Below are 20,510 nucleotides of genomic sequence, written 5' to 3'. Positions count from 1 at the left end.
GGAGCCTGGGGTCCGCTTGGCAATTAATCCCATAAATTGGCGTGGGCACTAATTTTTATGAAAGCGACTGCCATCTGACCTTCCAACCCATAGGGGGTAAACTAGGCTCTTATTGGGATTAGTCCGGTTTTCTCACGATGTTTTCCTTCACCGAAAAGCGACTGGTAAATATCAAATGATATTTCGTACATAAGTTCCGAAAAACTCATTGGTACGAGCCGGAATTGCAATTCGCGCGCTCTTACCGCTAGGCCTCCAGCGATTTTTTTGAAGTATGTATAGCACAAAAAAAATATTTAGAAATGTAACATTTAAGGTAGGTAATTAAAATACGGTATAAACATTATTGGAGAAGACTTGGAGGAAGTGTCATAGGGATCTACATTCGATGCGTGGAAAACAAGTTCTTTTGTCTAATTATAATCCATCGGCAATCACGCGAGCGCATAAAACGAAAATCATTTTTTTTTCACTCCCTAAAACTCCCTTAACCTAATAACAGTAAAACAAAAAATAAAATATAGAGGGTTACCAACCAGCCAAAGAATTATAAGTAGATATATGCACTTATCCCAACGCACCTCACGTTCTACTCTGCACGGGGTTCATTGCCGCTCCTACCGCCGTAAGTAACTATCAACACCTACATTATCAAGGCTACGATCGAAGATAATCGCTTCAGCACTGAAATAATACCGGTGGAATACCGGTATAATATTTTTTATTTTAATTGTATTAATTTAATAGTGAAACAAAAGGCGAATATACCACATAAAAGTAAATCGGTAAAGATATTAGGGGTACATTAGCCAACACTGTTTCCATATATTTTCAAATTTTATTTTGTCCGCCTTAATTAAATTTTGCACCCTGCCGGAACTTTATTTATTTAAATTCTCATTTAATTGATTTTGAGCCTTATGAAAAGTCGTATAGAGTAGAAAATAAAATTTTACATCTGACTTAATGACATCGGTTTTATTCGGTTTAACTTTAGAAAACGCGTATCTCGACAAAGCCATAATGTAGAAAATTGTCAACAACCAAATGAATTATTAGAATTTAAATACGTCACGTGTGACATGAACAGACAAGGAAAGCAAGATTAAATGTATTGTTTCTCTTTCTTCTTTCAATGGAACGTTTTTCCTAAAAGGAGGCCACTAAACTCAAAACGCTATCTTAAAAAAAAACTTGATGGGTCAGTGACCTGTCCCAGTAAAGTGAGGTAGTGTGCGTGAAGTGCGCTTGTGTGTGAAATGGGGTAAATTGACAGAATCTGAAAATTTACCCACCTCTACCGTCACCTTAACCAGTCAAACTAGCATGTAAGTTTAGGGTAAATCGGAAAAGCAATAAAAATCGCGAGCGCAGCGAGCGCGAAATTTTTTGTGAAAAAATTGTGAAAGCGTGTTAAAAAAGCGGCCAAGTGCGAGTCGGACTCGCCCATGAAGGGTTCCGTATTTAGGCGATTTATGACGTATAAAAAAAAACTACTTACTAGATCTCGTTCAAACCAATTTTCGGTGGAAGTTTACATGGTAATATACATCATATATTTTTTTTAGTTTTATCATTCTCTTATTTTAGAAGTTACAGGGGGGGGGGGGGGACACACATTTTACCACTTTGGAAGTGTCTCTCGCGCAAACTATTCAGTTTAGAAAAAAATGATATTAGAAACCTCAATATCATTTTTGTAGACCTATCCATAGATACCCCACACGTATGGGTTTGATGAAAAAAACATTTTTGAGTTTCAGTTCGAAGTATGGGGAACCCCAAAAAATTTTTTTTTTTCTATTTTTGTGTGAAAATCTTAATGCGGTTCGCAGAATACATCTACTTACCAAGTTTCAACAGTATAGTTCTTATAGTTTCGGAGAAAAGTGGCTGTGACATACGGACGGACAGACAGACGGACAGACGGACAGACAGACAGTCAGACATGACGAATCTATAAGGGTTCCGTTTTTTGAATGTCGTATCGGTATGTCGGACGGACAGACAGACGGACAGACGGACAGACAGACAGACAGACATGACGAATCTCTAAGGGTTCCGTTTTTTGCCATTTGGCTACGGAACCCTAAAAAGCCTAAAAATCCGAAGTCACCCAGTGAGGCGAGCTTTCATGCGAGGTCAAAGCCGTGCTTCAGGGTAAGCTCAGCTAGATCACAGATGCCAACCAATGTCCATTGTATTAAAAAGCGAGACCGCAGGCCAAGCTTGGCGCAGCGAGGCCAAAGGCTAAGCTGAAGAAGACATTTGGTAGACGAACCAAAAATTGAGGTAAAAAGTGAGGCTGAAGGTCGAGCTCAGCAATCTCCACATTACTTAACAAGCCCGAAGCGTACTTACCTATAACTAGCGAGGTGAGCTTTCATGCGAAGCAAAAGGCCAAGCTTATGAAATCAATGTTTATATTTGTTAATAAGCGACGCCGAAGGTCGAGCTGTAAGAAAGCAGCGCTCTGATACGAACCAATCGTCAAATGTTACTCGACAATAATATATGTGTCATACAAGAGTTACTCGGAGGGCCGAAGTTTCATTAATGAGGTTTTAGGCCCTCGGGAGCCTGAAATTCGAGCTCGATTTACAGACTTTAAAAGCGATAAAATAACATAATTTACATAATCATTTGATGATTGTGTGTCTGAGAAACTGATATTGGACATTAGGTTATAAGTAGGTACCATAAAAAAATATTTATGAATTTTGGCCATATGAAACACATTTTTTTTTGGCGCGCGCTGGGCCGCCGGGGCCCCCTAGCAGAGGCGGGGCCCCCTAGCCGAGGCGGGGCCCATAGGCAGTTGCCTACTCTGCCTTAGGGTTAATCCGGCCCTGGGTATATATTCTGCATTCTTGTGTTCATGGTTCTAAGACATCACACATTTAAAAACCCATCTGAATGCCACCATCATGTCACGAGCTATCTTAAAAAAGTTAACCACGCAGTTATTAAATATTTATTTAAGAGCATATTGAAATATTTTATAAAATCCGTGTGTGATAAGTACTTATAATATATGACCTCTAATGTTCTTTATACTCCTAATGGTTTTGATTCGTCCAACATAATTCAGATTGTCATTTGTATTTACTATTTGAAAGGGTCTCTAGTCTCTGCGTACACTTAGTGATTGTTCAAGAAAGTGTGGGGATGTGGATATAGTATAAACAGATATATGAACCAATTAGCAACTGTGGTTGTTTGTTCTAATTCAGTGGTGTTCCCAGAGCTACCCTCTGTACCAAGAGTTCGCTATAGGTACTTACTTGCATCAGTTCCTGGCTGGTAGCTGTTCAGAAATGAAATATCTTGCTGGATGTTTAACTGTTTATGGTACGCGACCACCTTTCATAGAGATTGAATATAAATGGAATTGTAGTGTACCGTTCAGTTTTAGACGCGGGCGCAGGTGGTGGTTGCGCGGGCGGCGGCGCGGGCGCCGGCTCCGCCACGGGTTCGACCTGCCGCGGGCCCAGTTTTGTTGTAACTGCAACATGAACAAAAATCATTGAAGACAGATGAAAGATATAGTAAGATCAGAGGATAATTCTAAATAAATTAAAAATAATAGTAATAATAATTCAAAACATACCTATATACATATAATATTTTAAATTAGGCAACTAGGCCCATGCTATGCATATAGCCCATACCATATTAAAACACAAATACTTAGGCTATAAATAAATAAAATTCACATTAGGTACAGGCAGCAGTGGAAGTTGCTAAGCGAGAAGAGTGTTCCAACCCAGTATATTATATTCAGCACATACTCGTATTAGCTCTTGAGTGATCTAAATCCAACTAATGGCGAAAACAACTAATTTGCTGCAGTTACTCTTTCCTTACAATGATCTCGTAAGCCTATAATTTGCCAAAACAACACCTAGTTAAATACAATTAAGTGCCGCGGCCGTTAAAACCGCAAATTGACTTAAATTACAATACCTAATTTACTACGAAAGCCGAATTGAATAGAAAATTGCAAAACCTTGTCGGTTGCCGAATAAATTAATAAGACAGCCACGAGATGCTTTGCGGAACTCAATATTAAAATTCTGAAATAAAAAGGCAATTAGCCTAATTTATTCAATACATTCTGACTTCATTACATTCCTCTCGTTTCTGATTAAATTTTGAGGGTTTTATTGGACTTTTTGTTCTAGTTGTGTAATCTTTTTGACTATTTCATTATTGTGGCTTTCTTAGTACCAAAATTTCATAATCTGACAGATGGATTTACACGAGTTTTAAGTTAAGCGGCTCATGTGACGTAAATACAATAATTTTAAACATAGCTGCATAGGAGCCACTTTTAAAAGGTAAATGAGAAAATAAAAATACATTGTTATAATACTCGTATTGGCATAGGTGGCACGCATATGCTCATTAGAAAGTCCATTACTAAAACAAGCACACGGGTTGTTTGTTAGATTACGCTTCCACAAACAATCGAACTGTCATTAATTTAAATTAAAACATTTGCATGTGATTGTGACCCAAACCGGTCATTCCACGATCGGTCATTCCAAGAGGGAGTAGGTATACTCGTATTTTAAGGCACTAAAACATTTAATAAATTACATTAACCATTGATTAAATAAATTCCAAAAATTGTACTACTTACTTAAGTCAGTACCGTCAGTAGCTCGATTTCTCTATCTGACTGTTACCTATCTCTTCACTTTATGCAAAAACAGCTGAACCATTCACTTAGATTACGAGTATATTTGATGGCTCCTCTACACGATGGGCCAGTGCCGGCCACTCCAAGGGACGCAGCCATGCGGTAGAATGAGATAGCAATATCACTTGCTCCCTCTAACGCATGGCTGCGTCCCTTGGAGTGGCCGGCGCTGGCCCATCGTGTAGAGGAGCCATGATATGGGGATAATTTTAATCACAGATATCATTCTATAAGCGGGTGTAAGAGTATGCTGTAATTGACTATGCAAGTGAGATATGGAAGTAGGTACGAATTCTACGCAGAATACTTTATTATAATATTCTAAATTTACATTTTCATGGCGTTTTATTCTTAGTTAGTATTGGAAACTATGAAAAAGGAATGAGTATTTTGAAAGTGAAAAAAAAAGTGACTCCAATTCTGTGTCTATCGAACTTTGTAGCTACGCCGTAGCACGATTTCGTAGTCGTGTCGTAGCGTGTGTCGTAGCACTCTACGTTACCGAAGGGATCCCCTGAGGCTTGAGCGTACGCTGGCACGTGCGTCGACGCTGGCGCTTAATAAAATAATATTTTAAAGAATGAACAAAATATATGTATATATTTTAATATTTTTGTATTTGTAGCTTGCAAAAACGAAATTCCGGATCGTTACGACGAAATTGATCACTTTGACGACGAAGTAAAAGATCGATAGGATGCGATGAGTTCACATAGCTCATAAGTACCTAAATATTACAAGTTTATAACGGCCCGATTCGAACAACGCTTAACTGTGAGACGTCACGGTGATACTATACCGATCTGTCAGTGCCAAGAGTGAAATTTCTTCAACGAAAAAACATCACTTTGACACTGAAAGATCGGTATCGTATCGTTGTGACTTCTTAGAAGCATTTTTCGAAACGGGCCGTAACTAGAATTAGAAATTTCCGTTTGACCCAATGGTTGACTAGTAGAGAATACCTTAAGAAATTAAGTCCGTCATTTGTACAATTTTATATCGTGCGATAAAGTTTAAATAAATCTTAAAATGGAAACTACTTGGTAGTTACTGGAAAGCTATTAAGAATAATTGTTTCTAAAAATATAGGTACATCAAAATGTACGAGTATGAAAATTTAACATAGATGATGTTCTGTATCTAGTAGTTAGATTAAATTCCTCAAACTCATCACTCATCAGCCTATGTACTACATATAACCAAATTAGCGCTGACACTGCTGACTAAATAAATCAAATAAATCTTGCGTATGTAATAAATTATAATCTTTTATTTACCAGGCCAAATAGACAAGTTACCTACCAAGTACTTCTCAAATACATAGTTACATTTTTAGCGCTTGTAAAAACGATGTAAGTAAGTTCGTTAACATTTTATGGGAAATTAACAAACTTTTCTCTTACCATGTAGCAAGTTTCAGAGAGCGCTTTATTACATTTGACGGTAAAGAAAATGGTCTGAGTTTACAACTTGCTTCGTAAAAGTAAATGTAACCATTTTTTTATGGTTCGATTATGAACGAGAACAAAAACCTATAGCGCACCATCTGTTCTCGATGTTCAGTGGTGTAGTCCCGCGCCGTGTCTCGTTGTCACACACGTAATATCAACGGTTTTAATTTCCAATTGGATCTAATAGCCTTATTTGTTTCAAACCAAAACTACAGATAAGTTAGGAAGCCTTACATTCTTGGATGTCAACTCAGTCTAAAATCATATACAGTACGGATATGATGGTCGTTCTTGTCTACGTGACAGCGTGATAAAACGGTGTCCGTCACTTTCTTTCCCACGGTGTTAAACAGTGACAGTTATTTTATCACGTGGATAAAGATGGATAAAGCTATCCATAATACGCTGGCAGGATTCCAAAAATAACCATAAGTATTAAAGAATTTAGTTTGTCTAAATACTTATTGTGATTCATTAATTGTCTTACGATGTATCATCGTTTTATTATAATTCCCAGACGGATAATTCCGTAAAATTAGTATTTTATTTTCCTTTACACAGAGGAATCAATAAAATTGTAGACAAATAACTCTAAAATTAAAGCCTTAAATATTTAACTTAATAAAAATTACGCAATACATCATTCATCCAGCTTTGAATTACGTTCGGAATACTGTCTTGAAATTCTGAATTATAATGAAACGATGGGAATTCAAATAAGTCCGCAGTTAGTGTCTAGGTGGCGCGAGGAATCCGCTAACAACAAAGAGCGCTCGCCCCGTCATATCCCGCTATGTGAATATTGAGAAATGCTCAGAAATTCCTGCGCGAACTTTTCTGAGCTCCTGACAAATACTGCACGTTATTGTCCCAAATTCACGTGAAGTATGATTAAATTGACCTGCAATTTGAACGTAAGCCGATAAACTCCACAGAGCTGAGCAAAGCTGTAAGTCTTGCTATAAGTTCTGTTACAAAGTTAACTGTACGGAACAACCGAGAAATAAAACGGTAAGATTCTTGTCTTCGGAGCTTAATTTGTTGAAATGCCAATTTTATGTTGTTAATCTTGTGTTGTGAAATAAACATTAAGTAACTTACGTAGATACTTTTTTTTGTTCTTATGCTATAACTATGATATATTTAACTCCTTGTCTAGTTACAGCTACATGTATGCTTTATTGTATTTCATTAATATTCAACTGTTACATTGTTTTCATACATTAAGTACATTTCAATAATGTTCAATTCATAGTCGTCATGGTCGTGTTGGAACTTTGTAACAGACCTTATGGCTAGACCATGGTATACTCCGCATAGTATTTTTGATGTACCTACGAAAGAACCTTGTTACGTGTGTACACATTGTAGAATAAAAAAAAACTATAACAGAATCCTACGATACTCCTATGTACATACTTATTATAGTAACGCACCTTTTATTCCGTACTAACATAAATTGAATATAAAAATTACGGAAAGCTTCCAGAAATACTGGTGCTAGAAAGGATTATTTTATTTTATTACTTAATCGAAAGTTGCGAGTTCGTAGCAGTAACGGAATGAATTAATCGCCCTGCGAGTCCAAAGAGACACATAAATAAGGGTTAGAGTAGTCAAATGTGAAATTTTACTCCACCTACCTACAACTCCTACACATACACCACCCGCTTGCGCTACAGAATTTACACCGCGATATGAGCGTATATGTTACATGTTGTCGGTTGTCGCCTACCTTTGTCAAATTTCCAAGGGCTTACGTCGGTCAAAAAAGGAATTAATCAGTTAGACGTGTACCCAGCGTAGATACTTGTTCCGTATTCAATGTTAATTTTAATAAAGTATTTGATCGTGATCTGATGCTTATTATATTATTATTAATAATTAAGATCAGAGAAATAAAATAATCATAACAGACAATTAATAAAGCAAAACTCGTTGAAAAATAAACATTTCTTCATCTTTTCACTTAATATTAATGATATTTATATCAGACCGCCGAGCGGTGGCACTCTGAGTATAAGCAAATGAATTGGAAACAACTGAAGAGAATTCCTTTATTACGGGAGATAATTTTGTTTCGGACAATAACGGAGTTTGGGCGGATCTAATTAACAATGCTCTTTGCGTTATAATTGTTACGTCGAGTTTCAGTTCGACTAAGCTTCAAAGACTTTTGCAAACGGAAAATTCATGAAGTTTCGGAATTATACTGAGCAAATTCTGGCACAGGTACTATCTACAATTACGGTCGTCTCTTTGCTAGACGCATACCTATTGTTTTCAGAAGTACCTACTTTTTGGACTTACGCAAGATTCCATATAAATTGTATGTATAATGACGACTCTTAGTTTGTTAATTAATTCTTAATTACAACTACTAATTATTTTATTAAATATTTTATTGAGGCGCTGGTTCGATTACTATCCTAATACCTTTATATAGTGTTCTTCTATTCCATCACATCTAACTAAAAGTATTTTTAGGGTTCCGTACCCAAAGGGTAAAAAACGGGACCGTCCGTCCGTCCGTCCGTCCGTCCGTCCGTCCGTCTGTCACCAGGCTGTATCTCACGAACCGTGATAGCTAGACAGTTGAAATTTTCACAGATGATGTATTTCTGTTGCCGCTATAACAACAAATACTAAAACCAGAATAAAATAAAGATTTAAGTGGGGCTCCCATACAAAAAACGTGATTTTTGACCGAAGTTAAGCAACGTCGGGCGGGGTCAGTACTTGGATGGGTGACCGTTTTTTTGCTTGTTTTGCTCTATTTTTTGTTGATGGTGCGGAACCCTCCGTGCGCGAGTCCGACTCGCACTTGGCCGGTTTTTTTTTTAAGAATAATATTAAGTAAGATTATTTTTTCAGGATCCCACAACTATTAATTTTATATCGCGTAAACAAATGGACGTCTATATTATTAGGTAGTGCCCGAAGGCCCCGAAGCTATTTATCAAGTTCAGAGCTAACATTTACAACTGTTCTACTAATTTACCTTTGGTTTGGTGTAATGCCAAAGGTAAATTAGTAGAACAGTTGTTTCGAGGTTCGAGAAAAGTACAATATCTTAAGAACATATTATTTTATTGTAATGATATGTTAACAAAAGAGAACGTGGGATAAGGTCAAGCAATTTACAACGCAACTTTCTCAGCCTGAATAACAAAGGGATTTCTTGTTGGGTTTGATTATTTTTATCGGAGCCATAAAAATATAAGTGTTTGAATAATAGATTCTTATAACTTCTAAAATAGACAATGGGCCCGATTCGGATTTTGTAATAGACATCTATTAGATATCTTTTAGACATCGCCAAGATACGATAACGATGTGTTTAAGATCTAACCTGTCAAATTTGACATTTCTGCGATTCTGGAGAACGATTTCCATAAGATATTACTTAGAGATCTAATTCACATCTAATAGATATCTAACACGATCTATCGTAAAAGTGACATTGGCTGTCCGAATTGCGCTGCAAAAGAGAACTAGTTGAAATCTAAATTATAACGTATCTAGAATAGATCTAGTACGTGTCGTCTCTTGTGAATATCTTGAAGTTCGAATACGTCAGAATATTCTTGGTGTTTACCTACCTAATACTACGTGCTACGCGCTACGAGCGTAGCCGATAATATTGAAAAACGCGTATAGCGAAAAGCGACTACGAACGACTACAATTCTGTTGCTGGCAGAATACGTTAAAAACCTTTCGTATAAGGCCATTACAAATCAAATGCATATTAAATATTTCTCATTCAGTTTCGCGAGTGTTAATATTTTGTTTGTATTCAATTTTCTATATAGCAACGAAAACTACAGTCTTTTTCAAACAGAAATACTATAATAATATATAACTTGTCTTTAATTTATTAAAATACAATAATAGTATAACTTCCTGCTTCGCACAGCTACACTCTGGAATGAACCGACCTCAAGAAAGGAGCGTACTCCCATCTTAAAGACCGCCATTAATATTATAATAAGCCTAAATTGAAAGTTCTAGTAAGTAGGTATGCCATGAATACTCTATAGGATAGGGGAACACATCCCCTATAGAGTATCCAAGAGATTTTTTTTACATTAGCTTTTAATTTGTCGTGTATATTTTATTAAGACTTACTCGTAGTGTAAAATTGCACGCTACATGTATGTACTCTGTAGCTATTTGTGTGCCATGTGGCGAAGCATAGTGATACTATATTACACATTTAAGATCTACTGATGTACCTACCTATGTTTAACAAATAAACAATTTGGAATTTGGATACTTTTAGGGTTCCGTACCCAAAGGGTAAAAACGGGACCCTATTACTAAGACTCCGCTGTCCGTCCGTCCGTCTGTCACCAGGCTGTATCTCACGAACCGTGATAGCTAGACAGTTGACATTTTCACAGATGATGTATTTCTGTTGCCGCTATAACAACAAATACTAAACACAGAATAAAATAAAGATTTAAGTGGGGCTCCCATACAAGATTTTTGACCGAAGTTAAGCAACGTCGGGCGGGGTCAGTGCTTGGATGGGTGACCGTTTTTTTGCTTGTTTTGCTCTATTTTTTGTTGATGGTGCGGAACCCTCCGTGCGCGAGCCCGACTCGCACTTGGCCGGTTTTTGACTACTCGTACCTTTGTCCTGGGCCGTGAGCAGGCTGGAGGAGAGCGTCTGCCGCAGCTTGCCGAAGGTGCCGGGCGCCTCGATCTGTCCCGGCACCGTGTTTGCCGTGTCCTCCGTCGCCACCATCTGCAAACACATAGTTTCCTTTACATAGAAGATAGCATCCTATAGAAGTGGTCTACGCGTGCCTCCGTGAGGGACAAAACATACGCAATGCGACGCAATGATTGGTCAAATTTATTTGTTATGGTGGGCAACAAATGAATTCGACCAATCACGGTGGTCAATTTACGGTGAGGAATAAAACAAGATGTGAGACTGTGACAAGGACAAACAATAATAGCGCTTTCGCTGCTACTCCTACTGAAAGATACATAAGACTATCCCGTTCTGTCAGTTATCTCCACCACTCATGCCCAATCCAGTTATACTAGATTCATGTTCCTTTATAAATGTCGTCTAAACTCTAAATTCTTACTGCCTAATTCATATATGTTAACTTAACGTAGTAATTAAATAGCCGAAACCAGATAATTCTAGAGTTGCATTTGTTTTAGACAGTCCCTATAGCCACATTCGAGGTGCATATGTAATTTATTTGAACTGTGAGCTGTTTCAAATTAATATATTTAGGTTATAGTAACGAAGTGGGAATGTTGGGTACATAGGGGTATATTTCTAATATTCTTGCTTTTGAATCAGGTAATATTGTGTATACGTATAGGTATTGTTATTATACTCTAGTAGTTTATAAATATAAGTTTATAAACTATATAATTGAAGATGGTAATTCTTGGAATCACGGCTGATTTTTTCAAATAAATAAATATTACGGGGCAAACCTTTCACAAATCGACTATCGACTTAGTCCTACAGTAGGTAAGTTCATTAAGAGGTTTGTGTTGTCATTTATAGTAGTGTAATATTATATTTAGTTTAATCTAATCATAATTCTACCAGTAGTACATTATGTATCTTCTAAACAAATATTCGTACCAAACAAGCGGTAAAAAACTCCATTGAAAATAAAAGTCACAACGCGTCAAAGAAAAGGTCGTGTCGCGGGAACCGTCGCCGCGGAGCGATAAAACTCTTCATACAAAAATAACGACTCAGTAATACTATCGTAAATTTTATGGAGAGCAACAGATGGAGTCTGAAATACATCAGAAGGGGAGATCAATATTGCCGTCTCCCGAACTCCGTTAAGTACCGTTTGGCTGTTGGTTCGAGTCATCGCTCAATAACCTTGCTGTTAGGGCGTATCGCAACTGTAGCAATATTGTTTTTCTCTTTTGCCGTCTCCGTAAACTAGCTAGCCAAATACGCTATTATTAGCTACCTAATGCTGCATCCAATTTTCCAATACCAGGGTTAATGTCATATAGGTAATAAATATCTGGGTGACCGAGCTTCGCTCGGAAAACATATAAAAACTCGAAAATGCGCGTTTTTCCAGAGATAAGACCTAGCTAGATCGATTTTTCGCCCCCGAAAACCCCCATATAGCAAATTTCATCGAAATCGTTGGAGCCGTTTCCGAGATCCCCGAAATATATATATATATATATATATATATATATATAAATATATATATATACATATATATAATAGAAATAAATAAATAAAAAGAAATAAATAGAAATAAATTTATAAATAAACAAGAATTGCTCGTTTAAAGGTATTAGATTATTTTATTTAGGTACCGTTCTCTAATTTGGTCTTAACTAATATTTAATTGTGATAACTGTTATTCGTGATTACAAACAAGAAAGCCAGTTTAAACTTAGAAAGAATACAGTTTATAGCCAGAAATAATGAAAATGAACTCGCTGTATTTTAAATATCAAAAAAGCTATATCTCAGAGCAGCGGAAGCGGTGTAAGCCGTGAACAAAGCTAACTCCAAGCGGACGTTGTTCTCGTAAAGGGCGGCAAGTCGCGCCGCGGAAGGAAACTATAGCCGTTCCGAGGTAATGGGGGTCTCGGTACCTACCGGTCCTAAATCCACTTACTAAACGGGGAAGAGAAATTCAACAGTTTTTCTTATTTTATGTAATATTATAAAAACTCGCCTGTTTGCTAAATTATATTTATAACATTGTTATTTCATCGAGTTCAAGAGGTTACTTAAGAAACATTTGTCATTATAATATAATGATAATAGGTACCTATATTATTTAGTTTTTCTACTCCCGTTCTTTTATTTGTCATTTAAAGGGTCGTGCACACATCTTTCAAACCCTACCTTATATTTGCCGAGACAAGTCTTTAGTATATTCCCCAAAAAATCATTTGTGCATGCAGTATCTTTTTGGCACTTTTTCGATACTTCGTGTAATGACCACTTAAAACATATTGTATGAAATACATTGTTGCCAACCTTATTTTAAATGTCATCTCTGACAAATAAGTGAATCATAGACATGTTTTTTTAATTTCATTCATTCTTTTCCCGCCCGTACCCTCCATTCTTTGCTACTTCTTGAATGTGGTTATTGCGGTTGTCGAATAAAAACTTAACTTTTGTGTTAATAAACAGTGTGTCCTCTCTTAGACCTACACCAAGGTGTTTCACAGACATCTCCTGACTATCGTAGTTAATAGTCTCATGAATATTAGAGCTGCAGATCAGGCCTCGCTGCCCTCTCGGGAGCGCGTACGCCGCTCGCCAGCGCGCTGCCCACTCCCCTGACATTATTGAATTTGCCACCAAACGTTCGTGACTTGCCCCGCGGTTAAATTATAAATCAAATTTGCAACCCCGCTTATTGAGGCTTTGCCTTCAGAAAGAGTTGCTTAGTGTTTGAAGGGGTAGAAAATAATAGAATTAACAGTTTATTACACATCCAACTCTCAATCTATGTAGGTATCCAATATATGTAGATGACCTCGCGCCCTTCGTAAACACTTCAAAAAGCGGAGTCTCGGTAGTTTGCGTATCAAATTGACTACACTCAAGTACCTACCTGCTAACGATTAAGATTAAAAATATATTGTAAGATTGACTCAGTTGATGGAGGATCTTTTATTCTAAAACATGTTTGTTTCCACTCGTCATACACAATAGGTTGTAAAGGCAACCGCACAAATAGCATCTAAATAACGTTTTAACAAAACCCCAATATATCTAAATAGCGTTTTAACAAAACCCCGTTGCATCTATGAGGCTCATTATAAGTATTATAACCAGGTAGCTATTTGTATATCTAACGTCGTTTTAAAGTTATTCCACGTAGGGAATCCTGTCAAATATTTAGGCACTTTTTTTACAGATACATAGCTATCTTTAATGAAGTCTTGTTATCCTCATAGCACTCCGACCTCAAAGTTCGAAGAAAGTAATCAAAGTTTTAAAAACACATCAAAGTTATTGCTACCTGTGCCGAAGATATTACGATCCTAGTCGGCGTTGGTAACGGCAGATTTATAAGATAAAGTAGGTCATGAACAGGCGGTGTTCATGACCCGCTAGAGCTACGGGCGCGGGTCGGGGAGGGGGTCACGGCCCTGGTTGACCCACTTGTTGCCTGCCGCTATTTACATTACAACTCTAATTGCTAACGACATACGGCTCGAGAATCGTCCGCATCCTTTAATTTCACCTAAACGATCCTCATGTCCCAACGGCTTTTCCTTTTACGAGAAATTATCATTTGTCGACATGAATAACAAAACATCGATTTTCTAAGCTTTGTACACAAATTGTGGCTAAATCGCAAATTGGGTTACGTTTTGTTTTGGTAACTCAACACGGCATTGTTTAAAGCTGACCTGCTTTGTGGCTGGAGTCAAAACGCTATCAGGCTTAATGACACTAAAGCTCCATCATTTAGCCTTCCGCTAACAAAGCTATGTACTTCGAATTTGTTGTTCGGCAACATTTTATTGAACAGTATTAACAGTATGTATTTATCTACTAGTGTTGTCCTAAATGCAACATCATAAGTACTGTTGTCCACGCCCGGTTTTTTATTTAAGCTGAAATAATTACAATACATTGGCTGGAATTGTTATAAAAGTTCCTAGATATAGTGTATTGATTAGATGCTTTTTAATCTGATTCATTGCTATGAAGCAACGATGTTGTTTTACTATCCGTATTTTATTTCCTTAGCGCTGGGAAGGACCACAATGGACATTTGAGCGTATCACGTGGCTTCGACGCGGCCGCGCGGGGGTGGAACAACAATGGAATGTAATTACGCGTTCCCGACATACAACCTGATTGCTCTTCTAAGCTATTTTCAGCATCCACCTAAACTCTATTCCGTTTACAATGTAACCATAAGAAATATGTCGTCGTTGGCGTCGGATGACCAGAGATAATAACCGCTACAGAGGTAACAAATATAACTTTCGACTTATTAATATACAGTATAAATACTTAATTATTTATTACGGCTCGTGGCGATTCCTCCTTTATTATTACTCGTATATTATTTTTTACGCTATACGCATATACGTGTACTTACCCTACCCTTTACGCAATCGAACAAATACTCGTACCAAGAAAGAATATACTTATTATAAGTAGTTACCTACCTAAAGCGGAGTCCAGACGGGATGATCAAATCGACCGATTGGCGAAATTGGCGTCGATTTCCAATTTAATCACCCATTTCAGTTTTATGGCGATATTGGAACGTCCTAAATTAAAAAAAGTGTCCCCAAAGGCGAATACTGGAGGCACAAATTGGTATTCTTGCGTCCGCACTTCCATTTTATGGGTAATATTGGTCATATTCGGTGATTGAAATCAGCGAGTCAAATTGGCGTTTGCGTCCGCACGTCATGATTTTGATCGAACAATTTCATCAGATTGGTGAAAAATCGTCCTCGTCTGGACACGCTTTAAGACTCATTTAATTCTTGCATTTCCGTGTAAAAAAAATTTGATAGTTTTTCGTACTGCAGATGCAGTTTGGATTTTCTATTTTTTTTACTTATAGATTTATTTATGTAGGTACGTCAATTCCAACATAGAGTCTAAATTTATGACTTTTTTATATACTGATTTAATGCAGTTCATCATATTTAATTTTAATGCAAAAAATACCATTTATTTCGACTGAGTCCATAAAAAAATTGTGACTGGACTATTCCCGTTGTATGATACAAATATGACTACTTTCCTGAAACGTGTCCGTTCAGGCAGGAGTTAGTATTTAGTACCAACTGGGGCGCTTGTAACAAATATTCGCGGACCAAAGTGTCCTAGTGTGCATCGGGTCCATGTTTTACGGCTGTGGTTCTATTGTATATTTCCATGTCTTCTCGTTTTAAATTTGCTCGAACACCCAAAAGTTGCGTGATATTTCACATTACCTGTGCTCTAAATATTAAATTTAACTCGCATAGGATCATTATTGTAAATCTAATTACCTATGAAAGGAGATCGCGAAAACAGACAATAAGTTGCTGATGTTAATTTTATTTCATGATGATCGTGACGTTCTTATTACAGAATTCCTTATCTTTCTGGAACGAGGAAATGCTCAAAAAGCGTGAACGGTCGGGGCGAACGCTACAATTTCTGTGACATTTGTTAAGTGGAAAAGTAAGATTAAACTTTAAGATTCAAGTAGGCACCTATCTTCGCTCTGCAGAAATTTAGCTTTTTAGGCCAGGTATTTCGAGCTTAACGCGTTGTCGAGATATTGTTGAAGGGGGGAAACAAAATTTTTGTTCGTTGCAGGTTTTGTTCGTGGTGTGCCTTGGATGCACAAAGCGGGGACTTGGTAAAACCACGAAGGCGCATTATTTCGCTATCATAGGATTTCAGAATCAAGAGAAGATAAAATTCATTTAATCACATATTTTACAAAACAATTACATCTAGGTAAAATATGCTAAATCTAAGTAGGTTTCTTATTAACCTCAAAAAAATGCAGAGCAAAAATTGAACATTTTTATATTCTGAAAACTAAGTTGCCATGATTGATGTAACTAATGTAAATCGTGTGCTTGTGCTCTAGTTCTAGATTCCACCTTTTGAATCATTCGCTACGCTCGCGACTCAACTTTGCTATCTTTCACTAGATGGCCAAGACATTATAATGTATTTAAAAGATAGAGATATCTAATACTGATACGGTTTTAAAATAGGCAAGTAGATGAAAATCGAGTTCTGTGGACACCCCCGGTACATACTGACTTTGGTTTGACATTAGGTACATCTCAAAACGTTTTTGTTGTAAAAGAACTAAGTACGCTACGAGACTTAAGTACCGTAAAATGGGGTGAGTAGGGTTCGCGGGGAGAGTTGGGTTATGAATGGGGAGAGAAGGGATGAAAGAGGGGTGAGATGGAATTAAAATCCCAGGCTACTGCTACAAAAATAATGTATTCCAATTTAAAATGGATATTACTATAGAGTAATACTCATAATAAAAAAATCGATCCAACAAACTTCCAAAATCACCTTTATATGAAATCCCATCTCACCCCAATTACGAGGGACTACGGGGTGAGGTGGGATTTCCTGTTTATCGTCAAAGTTATGAAATGTAACTACCCAAAAGAAAATAAAAACTAAAATACAAACGTCCGGAACACTTAGTATATAAACCATTCAGTTTGCATATGTAAAAATAAAATGTTATCGAAGTTTGAATGTCAGTTTTGCCCCTACTCACCCCATTTTACTGTACCTACATCTTTTTACATGTAATGTTTTAGACGGGATCTTTATCGTATGTTATTTCTTTGGAGATATGTTGGTTTGTTTGAGTATTTAACTAATCGGCCTTAAAAACCATACTTCCGAGCGGTGGTTTCTTTTAGGAGCTCTATGGATCTAGGTACATATGTGGTGGTAAGGTTTTCAAGCTTTTATAGGCTAAACACCAACTACACTTAAGTACCTAAAATACCTGAAAACAATTAGTATAAACAAACACGAGAAGTAGATACCTACCCGCTATAAAAACATTATCTTCATTTGTGAAACCTTTGTCGAGTTCTACAATATTAACATTGCATCCTGCGCAATGATGCAAATTGAAAAACTTCCGGTTGAAGTTTAAAGCGAACAGAATTAATTACTGGGTAGTAAAGCTATACGAAAATGAAATCATGTCGGAGTTCTTATAACACAGACACAAGGACTATTATTGCTTAATTCGACTGCATATTTTGTGGTACGCAGTATATAAGGCAGTTTATTTGCTGAGCCTCGGAGCCGTACACACGACCGCTACGAAGTTTGGGATTAGCTATTCATGGGATAATGGGCCTCATTACTTATGCTTTGTCAACGGCATTAAATAATTACTTTGAAATGTCATGTAAATTACTGACTGCCTGTAACCCCCAAAAAGCGTTTAGTGGCACCGTGATATATTTAAAAAGGGCATTTTCGGGATATTCTTATGAGTGAATATGAAGAAAAATCATAATAGGCAACGCAACGTAAGAACCAACATTTGACAGTTATAGATTGACCCTTATATATGAAGCTAAGGTTTTCCAGTACAGCTACCACCTGTGTGAACGTAACGTAACGTTTTATGCATCTCTCTCGTACTGGCATATTATAGTAGTGTGTGCGAGATGAATAGAATAGTATTTTATACAATCGTGATATAACGGAGAGCTTTTCAGTCGAGTACCGTGTTTAGGCAACGAAGCTTGCTGAGTTGCCTAAGGAAGGTACGAGATTGAAAAGCTAGATTATATCACTATTGTATACAATACTTTTTCTACGAGTCAACAAAAAAAAACTTAAAACTAGTACATAGAAGAATCATATATGTAGATAAAAAAACCAAAAGTATACAGCTAAGATGCGCGAGCAGCCGCGATACCTTCATACTCGTACGCGACCCGGCCCTCGCGCCCCGCGCCCCCGGCCGGTTGGTCAACGACACCTTCTCGTAACTCATGAGGCCCTGGTACTTGCTCCGCGCTTTCGATTGGTCAATTTCATTATAGTTGACTAAACTGTATCGAAATGAATATTATAGTTGAGTTAGGGTCCCATAGCGGAAAAAGTATGCGATTTCACTTTGGTATACGAAGTCTTAATTCAAGCATTGCAGTCGACTAGTAGAAAAAGTAGTTTACGTAGACGTTAGCGTATACTTATGTATTGCTCGACGCGGTCCCATTACATGTCATCTTGAAACATAATAGAGGTGACAGCAGGGTGCTATCTATTGCGCATTTGCATGTCGAGCACTAGTACGTTTACCTTAATAATAATCAATACCTACAAATTATAAATTAGTTACATCATAAATCTAGTTTTATTTTGACGAAACCTCGGGTGGATGAGCTTTATGTATGATGACGAAGCCTGCGCGGTGGATCTGAAGGTATGCTGTTATTATTGTGTTTTTTTTGAAGTGAAAACTTTTTTAGCGGCGCTGTGCACTTTTTGTGATGGGGAAAAAATGTTAAGTAGGTACGACGTGATGTGAATAGACGTAAGACGGACACGTGACCTGATCGAAAAACTGTTACTTCAATGTCATTGAGTTTTTCTTTATTGATTGAAATGCCATCTAGTGAGTTTCCCTCTAACTGGTATTAATATAACTCGAGTACTAACAGTGATGTGCTTAGGGGTTTCAAGTAATGCGACGAAATAACGCTAGATGGCGTTAACCTCAATTATACATAGTGCTGCAGACATTTTGCAATAGTGATTGAGTTTTCACTTCTGCCGGCGCTCCCAGAGTGCAACCTGTTGTTTTTTCTCCATTTTCTTTAAATCGTTTCAAAGTATGACACAGCACATATATCATTTTGAGCCTAGACCATTAAATTGTGTATGATAGTTACCTTTCTACACAACATATAAACATATTATATTCTATGTTATCGGTGTATTTGATAAAGGTTGATGTATTAATTATAGCCCCCGTGGGCGGGTGCGGGGCCAACTCGGCTTGTAACGTATGTTTAATGGGAAACGTCGCTCGAAGACATATGTTTACATGTCATAATGCGTGGGCGGTTACCGGCCAAAAGCAATGAGCAAGCCGTGCCTACCTCCACGCTGTTTTGATATATACCTTGGTACCTACTGGAGCCGTATAAATCGTTAGTAATCCATGACGTTCTCGAACAGAGCGTTAGGTTATACGTGAGGCATAAACATATAAAATCAAGATTATACAAAGTCGATCCTCGTGTATGAAACCCAGAATTTAATAAGGTTCATTCCAAAGCTTTTATCCCGAAGCGTTCGGCTCACCTTAGGATGAATTAGCATTTAAAAAGAGAAACGCCATAAAACATTTATTTAGCAGACGTTCCGTTCGCTCGCGCCGCCGCTTTGTTTTCATTGAACGCCGTGAGAAGAGTAAAATTGGTTTAATAAGGTTCTTTAAAGCTTTGAATAAACACTTCTTTCAGTATTTAAGCTTCGCTACTTCCAGGCTAAACGAAGTGTATTTGTTTTTCATGTTCGACTAGGTTTAAATTATGTATTATCAAAAAAAAATATATATAATTATGTTTTTGACATGGTAGAAAACCATGCTTTTTTGTGACACCTTTTGAAAAATATCCTTGTCTCTTTCGCCAAAAGGCTCTATTGCAAAACGTCCTATTTATGTTGAAAAAAAAAAATAACGAGTTGTACTCCGGGAGTGCCGACAGAAGTGAATCAATGACTTGTCCAAAATGTCTGCAGCACTATGTATAATTGACCCATCCTCCTTTCTATTGCAAAACTTTAGTTCCTAAATTGCTCGTCAGTGAGCTTAGTAGCGTTAAT

At 37.2% G+C, this 20,510-nt stretch overlaps 1 protein-coding gene across 2 annotated transcripts in view; it reads right to left on the bottom strand.

Moving 5' to 3' along the window:
* LOC134651920 (regulating synaptic membrane exocytosis protein 1) overlaps positions 1 to 20,510 on the bottom strand; it is a 72,545-nt gene that overhangs the window by 28,570 nt on the left and 23,465 nt on the right. For both annotated transcript variants that reach the window (XM_063507033.1, XM_063507032.1), the window contains exons 2-3: positions 10,796 to 10,910; positions 3,403 to 3,505 (exon numbers count right to left, since the gene is read on the bottom strand). In XM_063507033.1, the coding sequence (XP_063363103.1) occupies positions 3,403 to 3,505; positions 10,796 to 10,910 (218 nt within the window). The remainder of the gene's footprint in view (positions 1 to 3,402; positions 3,506 to 10,795; positions 10,911 to 20,510) is intronic.

The sequence above is a fragment of the Cydia amplana genome, chromosome 11 (genome assembly GCF_948474715.1).
Source record: "Cydia amplana chromosome 11, ilCydAmpl1.1, whole genome shotgun sequence".
In the NCBI taxonomy this organism is placed as follows: Eukaryota; Metazoa; Arthropoda; class Insecta; order Lepidoptera; family Tortricidae; genus Cydia; species Cydia amplana.
Note: the sequence above shows the minus strand (reverse complement) of the source record. Positions and strands in the feature narration are given on the sequence as shown.